The sequence below is a fragment of the Salmo salar genome, chromosome ssa20 (assembly GCF_905237065.1).
Source record: "Salmo salar chromosome ssa20, Ssal_v3.1, whole genome shotgun sequence".
Taxonomy (NCBI): Eukaryota; Metazoa; Chordata; class Actinopteri; order Salmoniformes; family Salmonidae; genus Salmo; species Salmo salar.
This window is the reverse complement of record NC_059461.1, coordinates 43,792,645-43,810,605: the sequence shown is the minus strand read 5'-3', so window position 1 is coordinate 43,810,605 and position 17,961 is coordinate 43,792,645. Positions and strand designations below refer to the sequence as shown.

Here is a 17,961-nt window from a genome sequence, read left to right as displayed (position 1 = left end):
GCGGTAGAGATACTCTCAAAGATCGGCTATGAAAAAGCCAACTGACACTCTTGTGTTACTGACTTGTTGCACCCTCGACAACTACTATGATTATTATTATTTGACAATGCTGGTCATTTATGAACATTTGAACATCTAGGCCATGTGCTGTTATAATCTCCACCCGGCACAGCCAGAAGAGGACTGGCCACCCCTCATAGCCTGGTTCCTCTCTAGGTTTCTTCCTAGGTTTTGGCCTTTCTAGGGAGTTTTTCCTAGCCACCGTGCTTCTACACTTGCATTGCTTGCTGTTTGGGGTTTTAGGCTGGGTTTCTGTACAGCACTTTGTGATATCAGCTGATGTAAGAAGGGCTATATAAATACATTTGATTTGATTTGATTTTGAGGGTACTATTTAATGAAGCTACCAGTTGAGGACTTTTGTGAGGCGTCTGTTTCTCAAACTTGACAGTCTAATGTACTTGTCCTCTTGCTCAGTTGTGTACCGGGGCCTCCCACTCTTTCTATTCTGGTTAGAGACAGTTTGCGCTGTGAAGGGAGTAGTACACAGCATTGCACGAGAGCTTCAGTTTCTCGCATTGAATAGCCTTAATTTCTCAGAACAAGAATAGACTGATGAGTTTCAGAAGAAAGTTCTTTGTTTCTGGCCATTTTGAGCTTGTAATCGAACCCACAAATGCAGATGCTCCAGATACTGAACTTGTCTAAAGAAGGTCAGTTTTTATTGCTTCTTTAATCACAACAGTTTTCAGCTGTGCTAACATGATTGCAAAAGGGGTTTCTTCTAATGATAGTCTTTTCAAATTATAAACTTGGATTAGCTAACACAACGTGCCATTGGAACACAGGAGTGATGGTTGCTGATAATGGGCCTCTGTACGCCTATGTAGATATTCCAATAAAAATCTGCCGTTTCCAGCTACAATAGTCATTTACAACGTTAACAATGTCTACACTGTATTTCTGATCAATTTGATGTTATTTTAATGGACAAAAAAAAGTGCTTTTCTTTCAAAAACAAGGACATTTCTAAATGACCCCAAACTTTTGAACGGTAGTTCATATATAACACTTTTAAAAAGACCCAAGACACTTTACAATAGTAACAGGGGAAAGAATTCAAACATCTCTAACCACATGGTACAAAACAGGAACAGGGTTGAAGAATGTTGCGGTGGAGGAAGCCAAGGAAATACCCACCCAGTATCTACTCCTCTAAATTAGATAACATAGGCCTAGGAGGGGATATAGAAAGAGGGGGCATGCCCAGCTTAAATAACCTTTATTTATTTTGCTCCTTTGCACCCAATTATTTATATTTCTACTTTGCACTTTATTCCACTGCAAATCTACCATTCCAGTGTTTTACTTGCGATATTGTTTTCTATATTGTATTTACTTCGCCACCATGGCCTTTTTTGCCTTTACCTCCCTCATCTCACCTCATTTGCTCACATTGTATATAGACTTATTTTTCTACTATATTATTGACTGTATGTTTGTTTTACTCCATGTGTAACTCTGTGTTGTTGTATGTGTCAAACTGCTTGCTTTATCTTGGCCAGGTCGCAATTGTAAATGAGAACTTGTTCTCAACTTCCCTACCTGGTTAAATAAAGGTGGGGGGGAAAAAAAAAAAAAAAAATTGCGTGTCAGTTTCACCAAAGTGCTTCTCTGCACGTGTGCCCTCCCCTTCTCAATCACCCCCTCCTCACGTTTCTACTCTCACATTGCACAAACAGCCATTATAGCCATTCAGCCAACCCACAGCCAATACGGTGCCTAGTAGTCCCCGGCATCACAGGAAGCAAACATGCTATTGGCTGCCACTGCCAGTGACGCTGTAAGTGGGAGGGTCTAAATTATGTAAACAATTTAAGCCAAGCAGCAGGAGAATGTAGGGTCTGCTAGAGATAGAGAACAATGAATAATATACTGGCGCGCATGTCGAGAGGTCTAGTGTGGTTGAGGACAGAGATAAAAAAGGACAGGGAACAAAATAAAATACTTTGTACAATTTATCATGAAAACGTAAGAGAAACCCCTTTCCTATCCTGCTGACTAATGCGGACAGGGAACGGGGGGGGGTGACAAATGCACAAACACAAAGGGTTGAGCACTTGGAGCGACAGAACAGCTGTTCCTCCATTTTAACGGGGAACTGCCACAGGTCCTTATCACGGTGGTCCGCTCCGCATGTGCATTTGTCAGGATGACATTTGTTTTTCCAAAAGGGGTCATTCCCCCCCCCATCATCAAAACGACCTCGCCAAGAGGCAAGAACAGCCACTGGCCCCAATAAACAATTAAAATAAAAATAGGATGATTATGAATAACAGTTCATGACATGCCATAATGAAATGCAATAATGAACCATGTTGTCAAATAGGGTGCCACAGAATTGTTGTGACAGAACTAAGCTTGAGAAAAGACTACGTTATGACTAGGACAACCGCCAACACTTGGGATACTTGAATAATGGCAAGATATTTAGCTGACTCTTCACAATTCTACAGACCTCTCCCAGTACCTCAACTATTTCAACTTCAGGCTCATTACTCTTATGGCACGAACAAGACAGTGGGTGCTTTAAACTTGGATGCAGTAAACAAACAAATTAAATAGCTGTGAAAAATGGCATGTGCTTATCAAAGTAATCAATATTTTATTGCAATTACTCAAACACACCCAGTCTGAGTGATGAGTTGTGCAGAGAAAGAAACATCTCATTCAACCTGGCCATTATGATAACAGAGCATCACAAACATTCAAATACCACCATACAGACTCACCTGGATCTTGGCGAGCTCCAGCTGGTATGGGGTCACCTCTGTGCCTGGTAAAGTAGTGTCTCTGCTCGGCACGGCCCGGTACACAGGCCCAGGTACCAGGTAGTCCTTTCCCAAATCATTCTCTTTCATCTTCTTTCACCAACATAGGAGCTGACTGGCGTTTCCACTCTGTGCTTTGTTTTCAACTAATTGATATGGAACAAGGGGAGTCGTGTTTGGAAAACTTGGACAATCTGCATTGTTATTAACAACGTTAAGTTGGATTGTTTGGTGGCATTTGCCAGGTTTTTGATGAAATGGTCAGCACCTCACCATCAAATAGGGTATTTTCCAATTAAGACAGGAAAGATGATCCCATCCTATCCATTAGCCTTCTAGGCTGCCTGGTATGGGGTGAGCGAGTGGAGATGGATGACTCAGAAATGCTCATATGTTTTCGATAGCACAGCAATATAACTGGTGATGCAGAGGCTATACCGGTTACCACTGATACTGTCCCAAATACATACAGATGTTGCAGAGGGGACAACTGCAAACTAGAAGGGTTATCCCCAAATCTTTTTACTAGGCCAGCTATTTCCGACATGGATTAGGGGGGGGGGTATTTTTGAAAAGCTCGTCTATTTCCAAACCTTCTTGCTACGCATGTGCCAGATTCCCTGCCCAAATATTACAAAAAACAGAAGGGTACATGAAGTTCAGGATTATTATTTGTTTTAGGGTGGGGGCATACGTGACATAATCGGAGGATTCAATAATGTCGGTGTGGCCATTTGAATTTATACATTTGAGGACATTATGTAAGCCAACTTCATAGTGTCATCACACGATTCATCAATTTGTCCTCTATTTGGAAAATCGACCTAAAAAAAAAACTGCAGGGAAAACAACAATTTCTTCACGAACCCCGTGACATACTACACCGCTTCGGACTGAGAGCTGTACAACCTGAGCATCGTTGCAAAACAAGCATCCTCAAATATCTTAAAATCATCAAATTATGTATGACCGCTTTGGCAGAACCCGATTGACGGAACTAACAATCAACCTTTTCAGGACTAGGCTACTATGCGCAAAACGTTTAGGTTTTATAAAACGTCAGCATGCAAAATGTCACTATGAAGTCTACCGATTATACAATCTTGTACGTCTAAAAATTAAAATACATTTTTAAGTGAATAAAATGAGAATCTCGTTGACAAATACCTGCGTCTCCTTGTCAGCCAGCAGAACCAGATCAGTGGCCACAGAATAACAATTTATTTATAAAGCTGCTCTTTGATGCAGCCGCTGTGTTACTGTAACGGAAATGTAGTTCACGAAAAATACCTAATAATTTACGGAAAGAGGTGGCTATAATCCAGGAGACTACAGTTCCCAAGCGCGCTTGATGGCGAGCACAGAAATTGTAGGTGTAATTTATTCTCTGCTATCATGCTGCCCCTGTGGTCTGGATGCTGCATTGGCACATTGAAGTAGAATAGTCATTCAACAAATGTTTATTTTTCTATTCCGGGATTGCGAATTAATTTCCATCGGTTGGTCGCCTTGGCACTTGGGTCCTTGTGCGCTGCATAATTACGCAGTGGTTTGCCGTTATTTTGACAATTTACGGCACACGGAAAGACGCCGTCAACAGCATCAACATTTGAGTGCAAAATAGCGTAAATTCACAAACACCGAGTAGTGTGTGCCAATTCAAGTCATTAGAATCTATATAAAAAGTTGTCATATTCGCCATGTTGCCCATTTATATTGTTGTGTTCCTTTTGACTCACCTTATGCCCTCCCAACCTGGTCTCAGAGCATTTCGTATTGTTCAGTATGTAAATCCGAGATACTCCATGTAGTATATGATATGTTAAGTTTTGGTATGTATTAATTTGTGGATGTCCATCACCCATTTCGTATTATATGTTACAAATTTGCTAAGCGTTTATGTTACAAATTCTAGCTAAGTGGCTGAAGTTAGCTAGGCTGGGAGTACGTTTAGGAGTTAGGTTAAAGAATTAAGGTTAGCTAACATGCTAAGTCGTTGCAAAGTAGAAAGTAGCTGAAAAGTTGCTAATGGCATGAAACGCTAAAGTTGTCCGTGACGAGATTCTAACTCTCAACCTTTGGGTTGCAAGATGTTCGCGTTATACACACACACGTCCATCCACCCAGACCTTATACACATGCCCTGATCAACCATCTTCCTTTCATTTTTGGTTTAGTAACCATCGGTCTTATGCAACCATATCAAATGGAGTGTCTCAGATTTACATACAGAATACGAAACGCTCTTAAGACCAGGTTGGCTCTATGGGAGCCATAGTACTTTCTAGATAACAGCATTCCCTCTTGAAATCATAGTCCTGAGTTTCAGCCCAGCCTGCCTCGGCGTTATGCGATCGAAAACAGGTAGGCTGCAGTTGTTAAATATAGATCCCATTTGACTGAAACCTTAGCTTACAGCCCAATTATGAACTAAATCTTTAGCTAGTCTATTTAGCATTAGGAAGATCATAATCTCACATTTCTACTCTACAAACGACCCACGACATTTATCCGATGTTTTAGAAAATTTGGAAGTACCTCCAACCTGCCTCACAACCGCAGACCACATGTAACTACACCAGCCCAGGACCTCCACCTGCAGGATTTTCAGACCAGCCACCCATACAGCTGATGAAACTGGAGTATTTCAGTCTGTAATAAAACCCTTTTGTGGGCCTGGCTCCCAAGTGGGTGGACCTATGCCCTCCCATGGCTGCGCCCCTGCCCAGTCATGTGAAATCCATAGATTAGGGCCTAATAAATTCATTTCAATTGACTGATTTGCTTATTTGAACTGTATCTCAGTAAAATCGTCATCAAAAATACACTATTAGTTTGGGCTTAAACAGCGGTTTGCTTCTCTTGTAATCTTTTCATATGTATGATACCTTTTGAATGTGCCGCTGGGCTTTTTGCCAAGAAATAACAACGCTGGTCACGCATCTGGATTGAAACAGTCAATTTAAATTAAATGATGTGCCAAGCTTAGCAATGAAGCAGTGAAAAAATAAAAAAGTTGCTAGTTGTGTCATATTGAAACAATTTAGTACAGGTGCCAATTGCAAACTGGAGGTTTGAGTTATGGAGACTTGGCACCCCCATAACAAATCCTGGACATCCATGTTTTGTCAATATATTTTTGTATGTTTTTGACACCATAGCCATCTTTGAAACACTGACGAACAGAATTTAGACCTGTGCACAAAGAGTACCCTGTCCGGCATTAAAACTAATACTATGAAGTAGCAATCCCTGAGGTTTAGAAATGAGACCCTGTTACCCAACTGTGCATATGAATAATGTATTAGCAAGGCAAAATGATTTCCACGGATTAAAAACCAACAAAAAGACATTGACCTATACCTTTGTCCAATCTTAATTTTTAATCCTCAAATTCCATCACTATTCAGAAAGCACAACAGTAACTTGTTTTTGTGTAAAAACACTTGACTGGTCAAGAAAGAATGAAGGTTAACAAAACAATTAATATTGTAAAGCCCTGAAAATAACATTCTCCGAAAATGTGTTCACCCCTCCCCCATGCCATTCTACCGTAGAGGCCAGTGATGGATTCCCACCCTCCAACTGCCAAGAGAACACAGAACACCAATTGTGGACCTGACTTGTTTATTGTATGTACACAAAAACAGCACATTACACACGAGATGGATACAGCATCTGAAAGACAAAAGCAGAGAGAGCAGTTAGTGGAGTTCATAGGCACCAAATCAATACAAACCACAGCCATACAGTGAGTGGGAAATTGGCTCTTCCAGATGTTTTTCCAAGCACTTGCCCAATATGTAGTGGTCATAAAGGAAAGGTGGAGAGGGTAAGTATTCAAATGGGGCCTACATCATTCTTATCACTAAAAACAATCCATTAAGTAGATTTTAAATAAAACTAATGAAAAGGTTAGTGATTTTTTGCTTTAACTTTTGTAAGGAAAACAAATCCTTTATTTTTCAGCAGTGGGTTTCCCAAAGCGTTTGTAGCTTCAGTAGTACGTTGTTTCTCCCCGAAACCCAGATGCACAGCAATAATAAGTAGTGTCACTTGGTGTAACACTGCCAATTAAACATTTAAAAAGAAACCGACATGTCTATAGGCCAAGTGCCTTTCAGGGAAATCCTACCCTTTTTCAACATAAAATGTATGATCTACAGCACTAGCCCAACATCTGAAAACTTTAAAAACATTTTTTTTTATTTCAGCACCTCCCAGCTGGCCTCATACACAACCAGTCACTGGACATGTCCGAATACCCATACTAGCGTACTATATACTTAAACTGCATACTCATTTTGGCTTTTGATGTAGTAGAATTAACTAGTCTTTACCGACTCCCATGCTTGACAACAGCCGATAAGCAGTGCATATGGGGCAGCAGGTAGCCTAGTGGTTAGAGCGTTGGACTAGTAACCGAAAGGTTGCAAGATCAAATCCTTGAGCTGACAAGGTAAAAATCTGCCGTTCTGACCATGAACAAGGCAGTTAAACCCACTGTTCCTAGGCCGTCATTGTAAATAAGAATTTGTTCTTAACTGACTTGCATAGTTAAATAAAAGGTAAAATAAAAATAAAATATCTACACACAAATTAGTACCCTACAGGGCTTGACAATGAACTTTTTTTACTTGTCCTTAGGACAAGTAGGACAGATTATTATTATAAATTTTTTTTTTACTTGTTCACCCTCAAAAAATGGTCCGCAATACAATTTGTACATCATTGTATGATGCAAGGAACCACTTTCCAAAAATAAAATGCATGACTACATTTTTCCCCCATAGTAAATCAGACAAAAATGTCGACTACACTCTGCGTATTGGATTTGCATATTCAAGCATGTCTCAAAATACAACAACTCCCCCTTTAAAACCCCTAGAGTCGATTGATGGACCAGTGCGTCAATCAAAAAAACGAACAAAATCCGTCAGTTTAAGTTAGAGATATGTTTCTTTGCATGGGCTGGGCTGTCTCAATTCGCATCTGCCTATGGCGGCCTTCCACATCTGCAGTGGAAGGCAGCCGGGCAAAAGCAGTGTGTCAGACTATGAGGCGTCCTGAAAATAAGTATTTTCACAAAAACGTATACTGTACGAACAGTTGGGCATACAAAACTATTATGACTACTATATGGAAAATGGGAGACTCACAAACACAATGGTGTTCTCAGTTTTGCTCTACGACCCCCAAAAGTGTCACAGGACTCATCTTAAGGTTACAGTTAAAAGAATAATAAATGGAAGTATTGAGGTGGTTTTGTGCCTAACCAAAAAAGAGGTTGTTAAATAGTGTAAAGAAATTACATTAAAAACATCCTGAGCTTTTTTATATCTCCAATATATAGGACAGACACTTAAACTTGTTCTTAAGATTATTTTTTGACTGTCTTTTACCATTTATGAATGTTTTATTCAATGCATTTCTATAACTATAGTAGTAAACGCCAAATCCAATATTTTATCAAATTATTTTGGGCTACCTAAAAGGGGGTGCTAAAATTGAAAATCAAATAGCTAAATGATCCATAGTATGACCATCTTAAAATAATTCCTTCCAAGTTTAAAATTAACGGCGTTCCGTCGTCCCTGGGACAATAAAAAAAAACATGTCTGCGGTTCAAAATAGACTGGAACGACAGATGCATAGTTCCATGAATTTTGTAACATTTTAAAAAGCAATGAGGCAGATCCAACAGTTTAGACAGTTTATCTTAAAGTATTGATCAAGTTTACATTTCTTCATATTATAAAGCCTCGCTTTGCGTGAATGTTCCAAAATGCAATTAGCAGGAAAACACTGTCCTTCCGTCTCTGGTCATGACCATTAGATCTAAATGAACCATGCCTCGAGTATGTCGAATGAATTAAGCCTTTCGACATTAATGATAATTAACCCTCCTTACATTTTTCAAACATGACTGGTGTTTAGCCTTCAATCTATATTCTTTCAATATGTCGAGCCCTGCGCTAGTATGGGTATTCAGACATAGCCACTGTCTGCAGCCCTTGCACACCGGAACTGGACTGTAGCAAGACTGGTCAGGTTAATAAGCTACAGGAAAGTGGGTTTCTAGCTTTCATAGTCAAAATGATAGAAAACAAGTTGTTACACAACGACATAATTGAGAGATACTGAAGACATCTAGAATGCATCATGTGATTTTAAACAACTATGGGCAGGCAAAGGTTAATAAAGTGATTTGCCTGCTCAAAGGTGGTTAAAAAAAACAAACGTGTTGAACCATCCAAATTTGGGAAATGAAGCACTTCGCCATTCTACAAGTTATTTGTAATGGATGTTGCATACAAAGCCAGGGAAGAGCAGAAGGTACCACTCACCACTCTGACTCTGTGTCCCATGGCCTTTGCTGGGAGGTTACTGCTAAACTTGGCCCGCACCATTCCACTGTTGCCATGAGCGCGCATGACTTTGCCCCAGATTACCCGCGTCTTGTTGGGCTTGCCACCAGGCGTCACTGTGTTCCTGATGAGATTGAAGGAGACAGTGAGCAGATTCAGTCTTGTGTCATGGAACTAAATTAAAACAAGAACCCATTAACTCAAATTGCAAAACAAATAATAGCATGTCTGCCCCAAGTCCCACCATTCAACCACACAGCCTCAAGTGAGTGGTTTTGGAGTTGTTTTTAAAAGTGGTAGGAACTTCTGTTTATCTTTTAATGGATTACAACAAGAAAAAAAATGGGCAGGGTTGACCATCTTGACCAATTGAGGAGCTATTACAATGTTTGACACAGGCAGAAATGGTGGAAGTATGTGTTCTGGGGATGCTCAACATTTCCATCATAAATGCATACATTGTGTGGGGGTCCCTCTGAAGGTCCATTCCCAGTAACCGCTGGCGCTGGTTCCAGAAGGTATTAAAATGCAGCTTGTGCATTCACTTTGTGATATGGCTAGAGGAAGGAAGAGGGGAGCCAAGAGTGTGGCACCAGGGTGTGTGGACTGAGTTGGAACTCTCATGAAAGCAGGTGAAGTTTAAAGCTTGCTAGAGGGTGTGTGATGTGCATCCTGAGTGGACGCATGTCAAAGAGTGAGAGAGATGTAGAAACCTCCTTTGGGTACTCTTATGTGCCACTTTGCAGGGTGGGGCCATGCTCCCCGAAGTTCCATGACATGTACGCTGAATGCAAAGGCTAAAGTGACAGTGTGAAATATGTCACTATAATATGTATGTCCTACAAATCTTTAGTCTCTGAACAGTTGTGTTCTCTCTTTATCGGTCTCTAATACTTGTTATATTCAATGAGTTGTCAAAGTAGGCTACTATTTCAACATTGTGTCAGGCCTAGTCTGTACTAAATCTTATTGAGGTTATCTACATTTTTAAATAGTCTCTGAATAGCTGTTTGCATTTTTACAGAAGTAAGAATAGCTGTCAAATAGCCTACTTTGTGTGGGTTTTGAAATAGTTTCTGAATATTGTCCTCTGATCACATAACAATTATTATTTACATTTAAATATTACAAGTATAATATATACTTAAAGTGAGTAATTTAGTGACATTTACTCCAATTGTTATTAAAGAGGTTGTGCTCTTTAAAACTAAGTTATCTTCTAATTGTAATTTGTTAATTGTTTTTGAGCTGTCTGAGAAAATTAGCTTTATATTATTCTCAATAATCTACAGCAGCATTCTAGAATTCTATTGGGTTCGTGTTATTATTGGGAAACTTTTCATAGTGATTGAAATGCTATGTAAATGCCAGCTGAAAGTACCAGCAGCCCCAAGTCAAAGCAGGTCCACTGAGGCCACGGCCCAGTGATGCACTGGAGGCAGGCCATGTAGGTGTAAACGCAAAAGTCTGCCTTTTTGGTTAAATTTTTTTTACAAAAAAATAAATAAAAATGGGGTGTCCTTAGTTGAAATTCACAATGAGACAGAAGATGTAAACTTACTTCTTAGCCTTATAGACGTAAGCACAGCGCTTGCCTAGGTAGAAGTCAACCTCCTCCCGTGTGTACACTCCCTCCACCTTCAGCAGGGCTGTGTGCTCCCGCTGGTTCCTTAGGCCACGCTTGTACCCGGCAAAGATTGCCTTGCTCCACAGTCTGAAATATTAAAAGAAAGCATAAACCAGAGCACTCAACCAGTGTATCATCAGTCCCACATCCTGGAGCCATAGTAATCCAGTCAGTCAACCATATACCCTAAACACTCAGCAGAATCAACAACGCACAATTGAACGACCTACTTTGAACTAACATTTAAAATTCAGTATCAATTAGCTTGAAACATTTACCATACTAAGCTAAGTACTGACTCGCAAATATGTTGAGTAGCAACAAAAAAAATCTTGGTCGATTGAGTCGTCGTCCTGTTCTATTGACCAATCGAGTGGTCTAAATGTTTAAACTTATTTTTTCCATATACACAGACACGGTGCTTCAATAAAATAAAAACATACACTGAGCTTGTCTGATGCTTTAAGCACACTGATTAATGATAATGGACACAAATTACTTAAGAGCCCAACTGTCACACTTAAAAAAAAGGTGAGTGCCTGTGTGACTGGCGCAGGTTGTCTCGTTCTACTCCCTACTGCAGCGAAAAGGCACCACAGCAAGTCTTTATTGCGCTGTCCATGCTTCAGCTAAAACAATTTAAGCCATTTACTTTGTTTCTTCGGTTATCGAAATCCTTAATCGGTTTACGAAAAACATATGCCTCAACTTGCTCTCTTTACATGACCAATAAGGCCTGACCTACAGTGCATTCGGAAAGTATTAAGACCCTTCCCTTTTTCCACTTTGTTACATTACAGCCTTATTCTAAAACAGATAACATTCTCCCCCCCCCCCTCAATCTACACACAATACCCCATTATGACAAAGCAAAAACAGGTATTTAGAAATGTGAAATATTACATTTACATAAGTATTCCGACCCTTTTACTCAGTACTTTGATTAAGCACATTTGGCAGCAATTACAGCCTCGAGTCTTCTTGCATGGCACAACTGTATTTGGGGAGTTTCTCTCATTCTTCTCTGCAGATCCTCTCAAGCTCTGTCAGGTTGGATGGGGAGTGTCGTTGCACAGCTATTTTCAGGTCTCTCCAGAGATGTTTGATCAGGTTCAAGTCCGGGCTCTGGCTGGGTCACTCAAGGACATTCAGACTTGTCCTGAAGCCACAAATGTGTTGTCTTGGCTGTGTTCTTAAGGGCATTGTCCTGTTGGAAGGTGAACCTTCGGACCTCTGACTGGGGCTGAGCAGGTTTTCATCAAGGATCTCTGTACTTTGCTCCGTTAATCTTTCTCTCTATCCTGACTAGTCTCCCAGTCCCTGAAAAACATCCCCCACACCATGCTTCACTGTAGGGATGGTGCCTCCAGAAGTGACGCTTGGCATTCAGGCCAAGGAGTTCAATATTGGTTTCATCAGACCAGAGAATCTTGTTTCTCATGGTCAGAGTCCTTTAGGTGCCTTTTGGCAAACGCCAAGCGGGCAGTCATGTGCCTTTTACTGATGAGTGGCTTCCTTCTGGCCACTACCATAAAAGGCCTGATTGGTGGAGTGCTGCAGAGATGGTTGTCATTCTGGAAGATTCTCCCATCTCCACAGAGGAACTCTGGAGCGCAGTCAGAGTGCCCATCGGGTTCTTGGACCAAGGCCCTTCTCCCCCGATTGCTCAGTTTAGCTGGGCGGCCAGCTCTAGGAAGAGCCTTGGTGGTTCTAAACTTTTTCCATTTAAGAATGATGGAGGCCATTGTGTTCTTGGGGACCTTATATGCTGCAAATATTTTTTGGTACTCTTCCCTAGATCTGTGCCTCGACACAATCCTGTCTCAGAACTCTATGGACAATTGCTTCGACTTATAGGCTGGTTTTTGCTGTGAGCTCAATTTCGAGCCTCATAGCAAAGGTTTGAATACTTAAGTAAATAAGGCATGTTTTTTTATTAACCTGTTAGGGCTAGGGGGCAGTATTGACACGGCTGGATAAAAAAACGTACCCGATTTAATCTGGTTACTACTCCTGCCCAGTAACTAGAATATGCATATAATTATTGGCTTTGGATAGAAAACACTCCAAAGTTTCTAAAACTGTTTGAATGGTGTCTGAGTATAACAGAACTCAAATGGCAGGTCAAAACCTGAGAAGATTCTGTACAGGAAGTACCCTGTCTGACCATTTCTTGGCCTTCTTTGCCATATCTATCCATTACAAAGGATCTCTGCTGTTACGTGACACTTCCTACGGCTGCCATAGGCTCTCAGAAGGCGGCAAAAAGCGGAATCGTGGCTTTGCAGGCTCTGGCTGAAAAAAAGTAGCGCGTTTGGGTAGTGGCTGGTTACAGTACTGTGAGACTCAGGCTCGTGCCCGCGTCGACCGAATGCTTTGTTTTCTTTCCTCTGTTTACCTAAACGGAGATTCCCGGTCGGAATATTATCGCTTTTTTACGAGAAAAATGGCATAAAAATGGATTTTAAACAGCGGTTGACATGCTTCGAAGTACGGTAATGGAATATTTAGAAATCTTTTGTCACGAATTGCGCCATGCTCGTGACCCTTATTTACACTTCGGATAGTGTCTTGAACGCACGAACAAAACGCCGCTATTTGGATATAACGATGGATTATTTTGGACCAAACCAACATTTGTTATTGAAGTAGCAGTCCTGGGAGTGCATTCTGACGAAGACAACAAAGGTAATCAAACTTTTGTAATAGTAAATCGGAGTTTGGTCAGGGCTAAACTTGGTGGGTGTCTAAATGGCTAGCCGTGATGGCTGGGCTATCTACTGAGAATATTGCAAAATGTGCTTTCACCGAAAAGCTATTTTAAAATCGGACACCTTGATTGCACAAAGTTCTGTATCTATAATTCTTAAAATAATTGTAATGTTTTTTTGTGAACGTTTATCGTGAGTAATTTAGTAAATTAACCGGAGGTTTGCGGGGGGTATGCTAGTTCTGAACGTCACATGCTAATGTAAAAAGCTGTTTTTTGATATAAATATGAACTTGATTGAACAAAACAGGCATGTATTGTATAACATAATGTCCTAGGGTTGTCATCTGATGAAGATCATCAAAGGTTAGTGCTGCATTTAGCTGTCTTCTGGGTTTTTGTGACATTATATGCTAGCTTGAAAAATGGGTGTCTGATTATTTCTGGCTGGGTACTCTGCTGACAATCTAATGTTTCGCTTTCGTTGTAAAGCCTTTTTGAAATCGGACAGTGTGGTTAGATTAACGAGAGTCTTGTCTTTAAATAGCTGTAAAATAGTCATATGTTTGAGAAATTGAAGTAATAGGATTTTTAAGGTTTTGAAAATCGCGCCACAGGCTTCAACTGGCTGTTACGTAGGTGGGACGAATTCGTCCCGCCTAGCCCAGAGAGGTTAACGAGAGTCTTGTCTTTAAAAAGCTTTTGCATTTGAGGTTTTTGAATAACGCGCCACGGGATTACACTGGCTGTTGAGTAGGTGGGACGCAAGCATCCCACCTAGCCCATAGAGGTTAAGCCATTTTGCCACGATGGAAGTATGCTTGGGGTCATTGTCCATTTGGAAGACCCATTTGCAACCAAGCTTTAACTTCCTGACTGATGTCTTGAGATGTTGCTTCAAAATATCCACAGAATTTTCCTGCATCATGATGCCATGTATTTTGTGAAGTGCACCAGTCTCTCCTGCAGCAAAGCACCCCCACAACATGATGCTGCCACCCCCGTGCTTCACGGTTGAGATGGTGTTCTTCGGCTTGCAAGCATCCCCATTTTCCTCCAAACATAATGATGTTCATTATGGCCAAACAGTTCTATTTTTCATCAGACCAGAGGACATTTCTCCAAAAAGTACGATCTTTGTCCCCACGTGCAGTTGCAAACCATTGTCTGGCTTTTTTATGGCGGTTTTGGACCAGTGTCTCCCTCCTTGCTGAGCGGCCTTTCAGGTTATGTCAATATAGGACTCGTTTTACTGTGGATATGATACTTTTGTACCCGTTTCCTCCAGCATCTTCACAAGGTCCTTTGCTGTTTTTCTGGGATTGATTTGTTTGTACAGATGATTCTGGTACCTTAAGGTGTTTGAAAATTGCTCCCAATGATGTCTTGGGCTGATTTCTTTTTGATTTTCCCATGATGTCAAGCAAAGAGGCACTGAGTTTGAAGGTAGACCTTGAAATACATCTACAGGTACACTTCCAATTGACTCAAATGATGTCAATTAGAAACTTCTAAAGCCATGATATCATTTTCTGGAATTTTCCAAGCTGTTTAAAGGCACAGTCAATTTAGTAAACTTCTGACCCACTGAAATAGTGAATTATAAGTGAAATAATCTGTCTAAACAATTGTTGGAAAAATTACTTGTGTCATGCACAGAGTAGATGTCCTAACCAACTTGCCAAAACTAGTTTGTTCAAAATAAATTTGTGGAGTGGTTGAAAAACAAGTTTTAATGACTCCAACCTAAGTGTTTGTAAACTTCCGACTTCAACTGTACGTAAATGCCAACAAAATAACTTTTTGTTCTGTGTGTGCGGTTCAACTATTTAACTGTACTAGAATGCTTAAAAAGGCCGCAAATTTTTTTAATATCGGTTATCGGCATTGTTTTTTTGGCAAGGAAAATATCAGATATCGGCCAAAAATGTCATATCGGTGCAGCCCTAGATTCCATGTGTTATTTCATAGTTGATGTCTTCACTATTATTCTACAGCGTAAAAAATAAAGACAAACCCTTGAGTGAGTTGGTGTCCAAACTTTTGACTTGTACTGTATATGGATGATTTATAAAGCCAGGCACCTTTTCGGCCTCCTGCATCTAGGTGCTAGAGTCACTACAGACCCTGGTTCGATCCCGGGCTGTATCACAACCAGCCGTGATCAGGAGTCTCATACGGCAGCGCAAAATTGGCCCAGTTTCGACTGGGTTAGGGGAGGGTTTGGCTGGGGTAGGCCGTCATTGGAATATAAGAATTTGCTCTAAACTGACTTGCCTAGTTAAATAAATAAGCATAGGCTATTGATTATAGACCTAAATAAATTGGGGTTTCCACTGTCCTCAATTTCATGTTGACCACACCGCTCGCGTCACCTGTGCAAGCGGTGCAAAATAAATGAACATACACGTTTGTCAATCATTGCACCTACACTGCTCGTGAGCGTCTGCCTTGCCAGGCGCAAAAATAGAGGTTGCTTCTATTTGTGGCCCAGAACGCGCTGCAAGTCCTGCCTCTCAACTCCTCATTGGCATTTAGAAGCATTTGCCCACATGCCATCTCCTCATTGGTTATACCCACTTAGGTGACTGAAAGATTACAGAGGTCAGTGGTAGTAATACACCTTATGAAAGTTAGTTGCCAATTGCCATATACATTTCCAAAAGAAAAAGCCTGGAAGAAGATTTTACTAATAACAATTCGGTTGACTGTTTAATGTGTGGATTAATAGTCGAAGTAGAGGACTTTGTGCATTTAATTTTAAAATAACAACTCAACATTTATATCTCAGGACAAATTAGCTAGCAACTGCAAGCTAGCTAGCTTAGTTGCCGTAAATGTTCAATGGTTTTCGACCTGTCCCCAAATTAATATAATTGGTTCAGAGTTTGTTTTGATATTTCAACCTGCATGTTGTGATTGCGTTTGGTGTGGGGGGACAAAATCAATTTGGGTACCAGCGTCAGGTTTGGGTAAGCGCATTTGTTAAAAAATAATATTCGATTTAGTGTTACGCCATTATTTTTACATAATCTATACTATTTCAGTATCACATGTCTTAAGTGATGGCCTGTGCCATCCTCGTGGCCTCCACAGTGGATTAGTCCACTGAGACAGGCGCGAATCAGACAAGGGTCTTGCTCACCATAGAAAAATATGCGCGACTGCTCGACTAAAGGAATCTCGGTCGACCAACAGCCTATCGACTAAATGGGGTCAGCCCTAAACAAATCAGTATCGTTAATAGTGGCAGGCTAACATTGACTACTCACCTTCCTGGCATCTTGAGTCTTCTCCAAGGCACGGAAAAACCTGATGAGAAAAAATGTCATGTATTATGGTCTCGACGTGACGACTTACAACACTATATAGTTTACGTTAGCTAACTACAAAAACGTTAAAGACTGGGACGTTAACGAGATCTCCTTGGGTCTAGATGGCTGTCGCTAACTAGCCACGGTGGTAGTGTTAGTCCGTTAAATCACCAACACACAAAATAAGGGAATACTGTTATATCCTAATTAACATTGAAATACTTAGGCTAACTAGAAATGCATTTCGTTAACCTCATCCCTGCAGTCCGGCGCTTGCCCATTAGTTTCGTGAAACTATCCAAGTTATATCTTCGTCATCACAACCTCTCGGACACAAAAAGCAGACTACATGACAAGCGTAAGTATTTTTATCTTTAAAATGACTTACATTTATGCCAAAAGTAGACTTAACATAGACATTTCGATTTTATAAAATTGACTGTTTATATTTCTCACCTGCACTGTTAGCAAAATGGAGGAAAAGGAAGTTGGGATGGAATGCTGGGAAATGTACGTAGTCGGTGACGACAGAGGCGCATGATAGTGATGGGTTTTCCGGCTCTTTTCAGTGAGCCGGCTCGTTCGGCTCAGCTCACCAAAATGAGCCGGCTCTTTTGGCTCCCAAACGGCTCTTTAAAAAAAACATGTTTTGTATTTTTTCAAGTCAAACAGTTTGGGATAGTTTGACTATGATTGGTGTTAAAACAATTCTAATTAAATTATTAAATGAAATCAAACTCTACCTTAACCACAATGTATTTGAAAATGCATTGGTTTATGAAAAAGAATGCTATTAAGTGTAACTTTTTAATGTATATAAACAAAGTGCGTATAAATCTAACCATTCTAAAGGAATACAATCTTAACAGCATAATAGAATATTGCACCATATCAAAGAAAAATAAATAACAATTTGCAAAACTGCAGCATCCCACAAATTGAAATAAATGTAAAAAAGAAGGATGCTATTACACATGTGCATTTAAAAACTTTTTTAATGTATATAAACAAAGTGCATATAAATGTTACAATTCAAAACGAATACAATCTGAACAACATAATAATAGAATAGTAGACAGAGGCCTTGTTCTTCCACCAGCTCCAGGGGCTC

General features: G+C 40.3%; 2 protein-coding genes across 7 annotated transcripts in view; both read right to left on the bottom strand.

Annotated features, from left to right (window-relative positions):
* LOC106580650 (ATP-binding cassette sub-family C member 5) overlaps positions 1-5,475 on the bottom strand; it is a 58,517-nt gene extending 53,042 nt beyond the window's left edge. For 2 of the 4 annotated variants that reach the window (XR_001322932.2, XM_014161941.2), the window contains exons 1-2: positions 3,999-4,135; positions 2,793-2,977 (exon numbers count right to left, since the gene is read on the bottom strand). Coding sequence is in view for 3 of the 4 variants with exons in the window: in XM_014161941.2 (XP_014017416.2) it covers positions 2,793-2,921 (129 nt within the window). In the remaining variant the exon portion in view is untranslated. Of the gene's footprint in view, positions 1-2,792; positions 2,978-3,104; positions 3,176-3,998; positions 4,136-5,369 lie in introns of those variants that run through there. The other 2 variants (XM_014161942.2, XM_014161943.2) reach the window with 2 other exon arrangements.
* Positions 5,476-6,441: 966 nt separating this feature from the next.
* On the bottom strand, positions 6,442-17,418 carry rpl35a (ribosomal protein L35a). 3 transcript variants are annotated; one of them, XM_014161938.2, is made up of 5 exons: positions 17,307-17,418; positions 16,809-16,848; positions 10,761-10,913; positions 9,179-9,323; positions 6,442-6,509 (listed from the first exon to the last, which is right to left on the bottom strand). In XM_014161938.2, exons 2-5 carry the CDS (start codon positions 16,817-16,819, stop codon positions 6,486-6,488), a joined length of 333 nt encoding a protein of 110 aa, XP_014017413.1. In that variant the 5' UTR covers positions 16,820-16,848; positions 17,307-17,418; the 3' UTR covers positions 6,442-6,485. The 3 variants fall into 3 exon arrangements, with proteins under 3 accessions (XP_014017413.1, XP_014017414.1, XP_014017415.1); XM_014161939.1 differs by having other exon boundaries at positions 17,239-17,307; XM_014161940.1 differs by lacking the exon at positions 17,307-17,418 and adding an exon at positions 17,103-17,169.
* Positions 17,419-17,961: the final 543 nt, after the last annotated feature.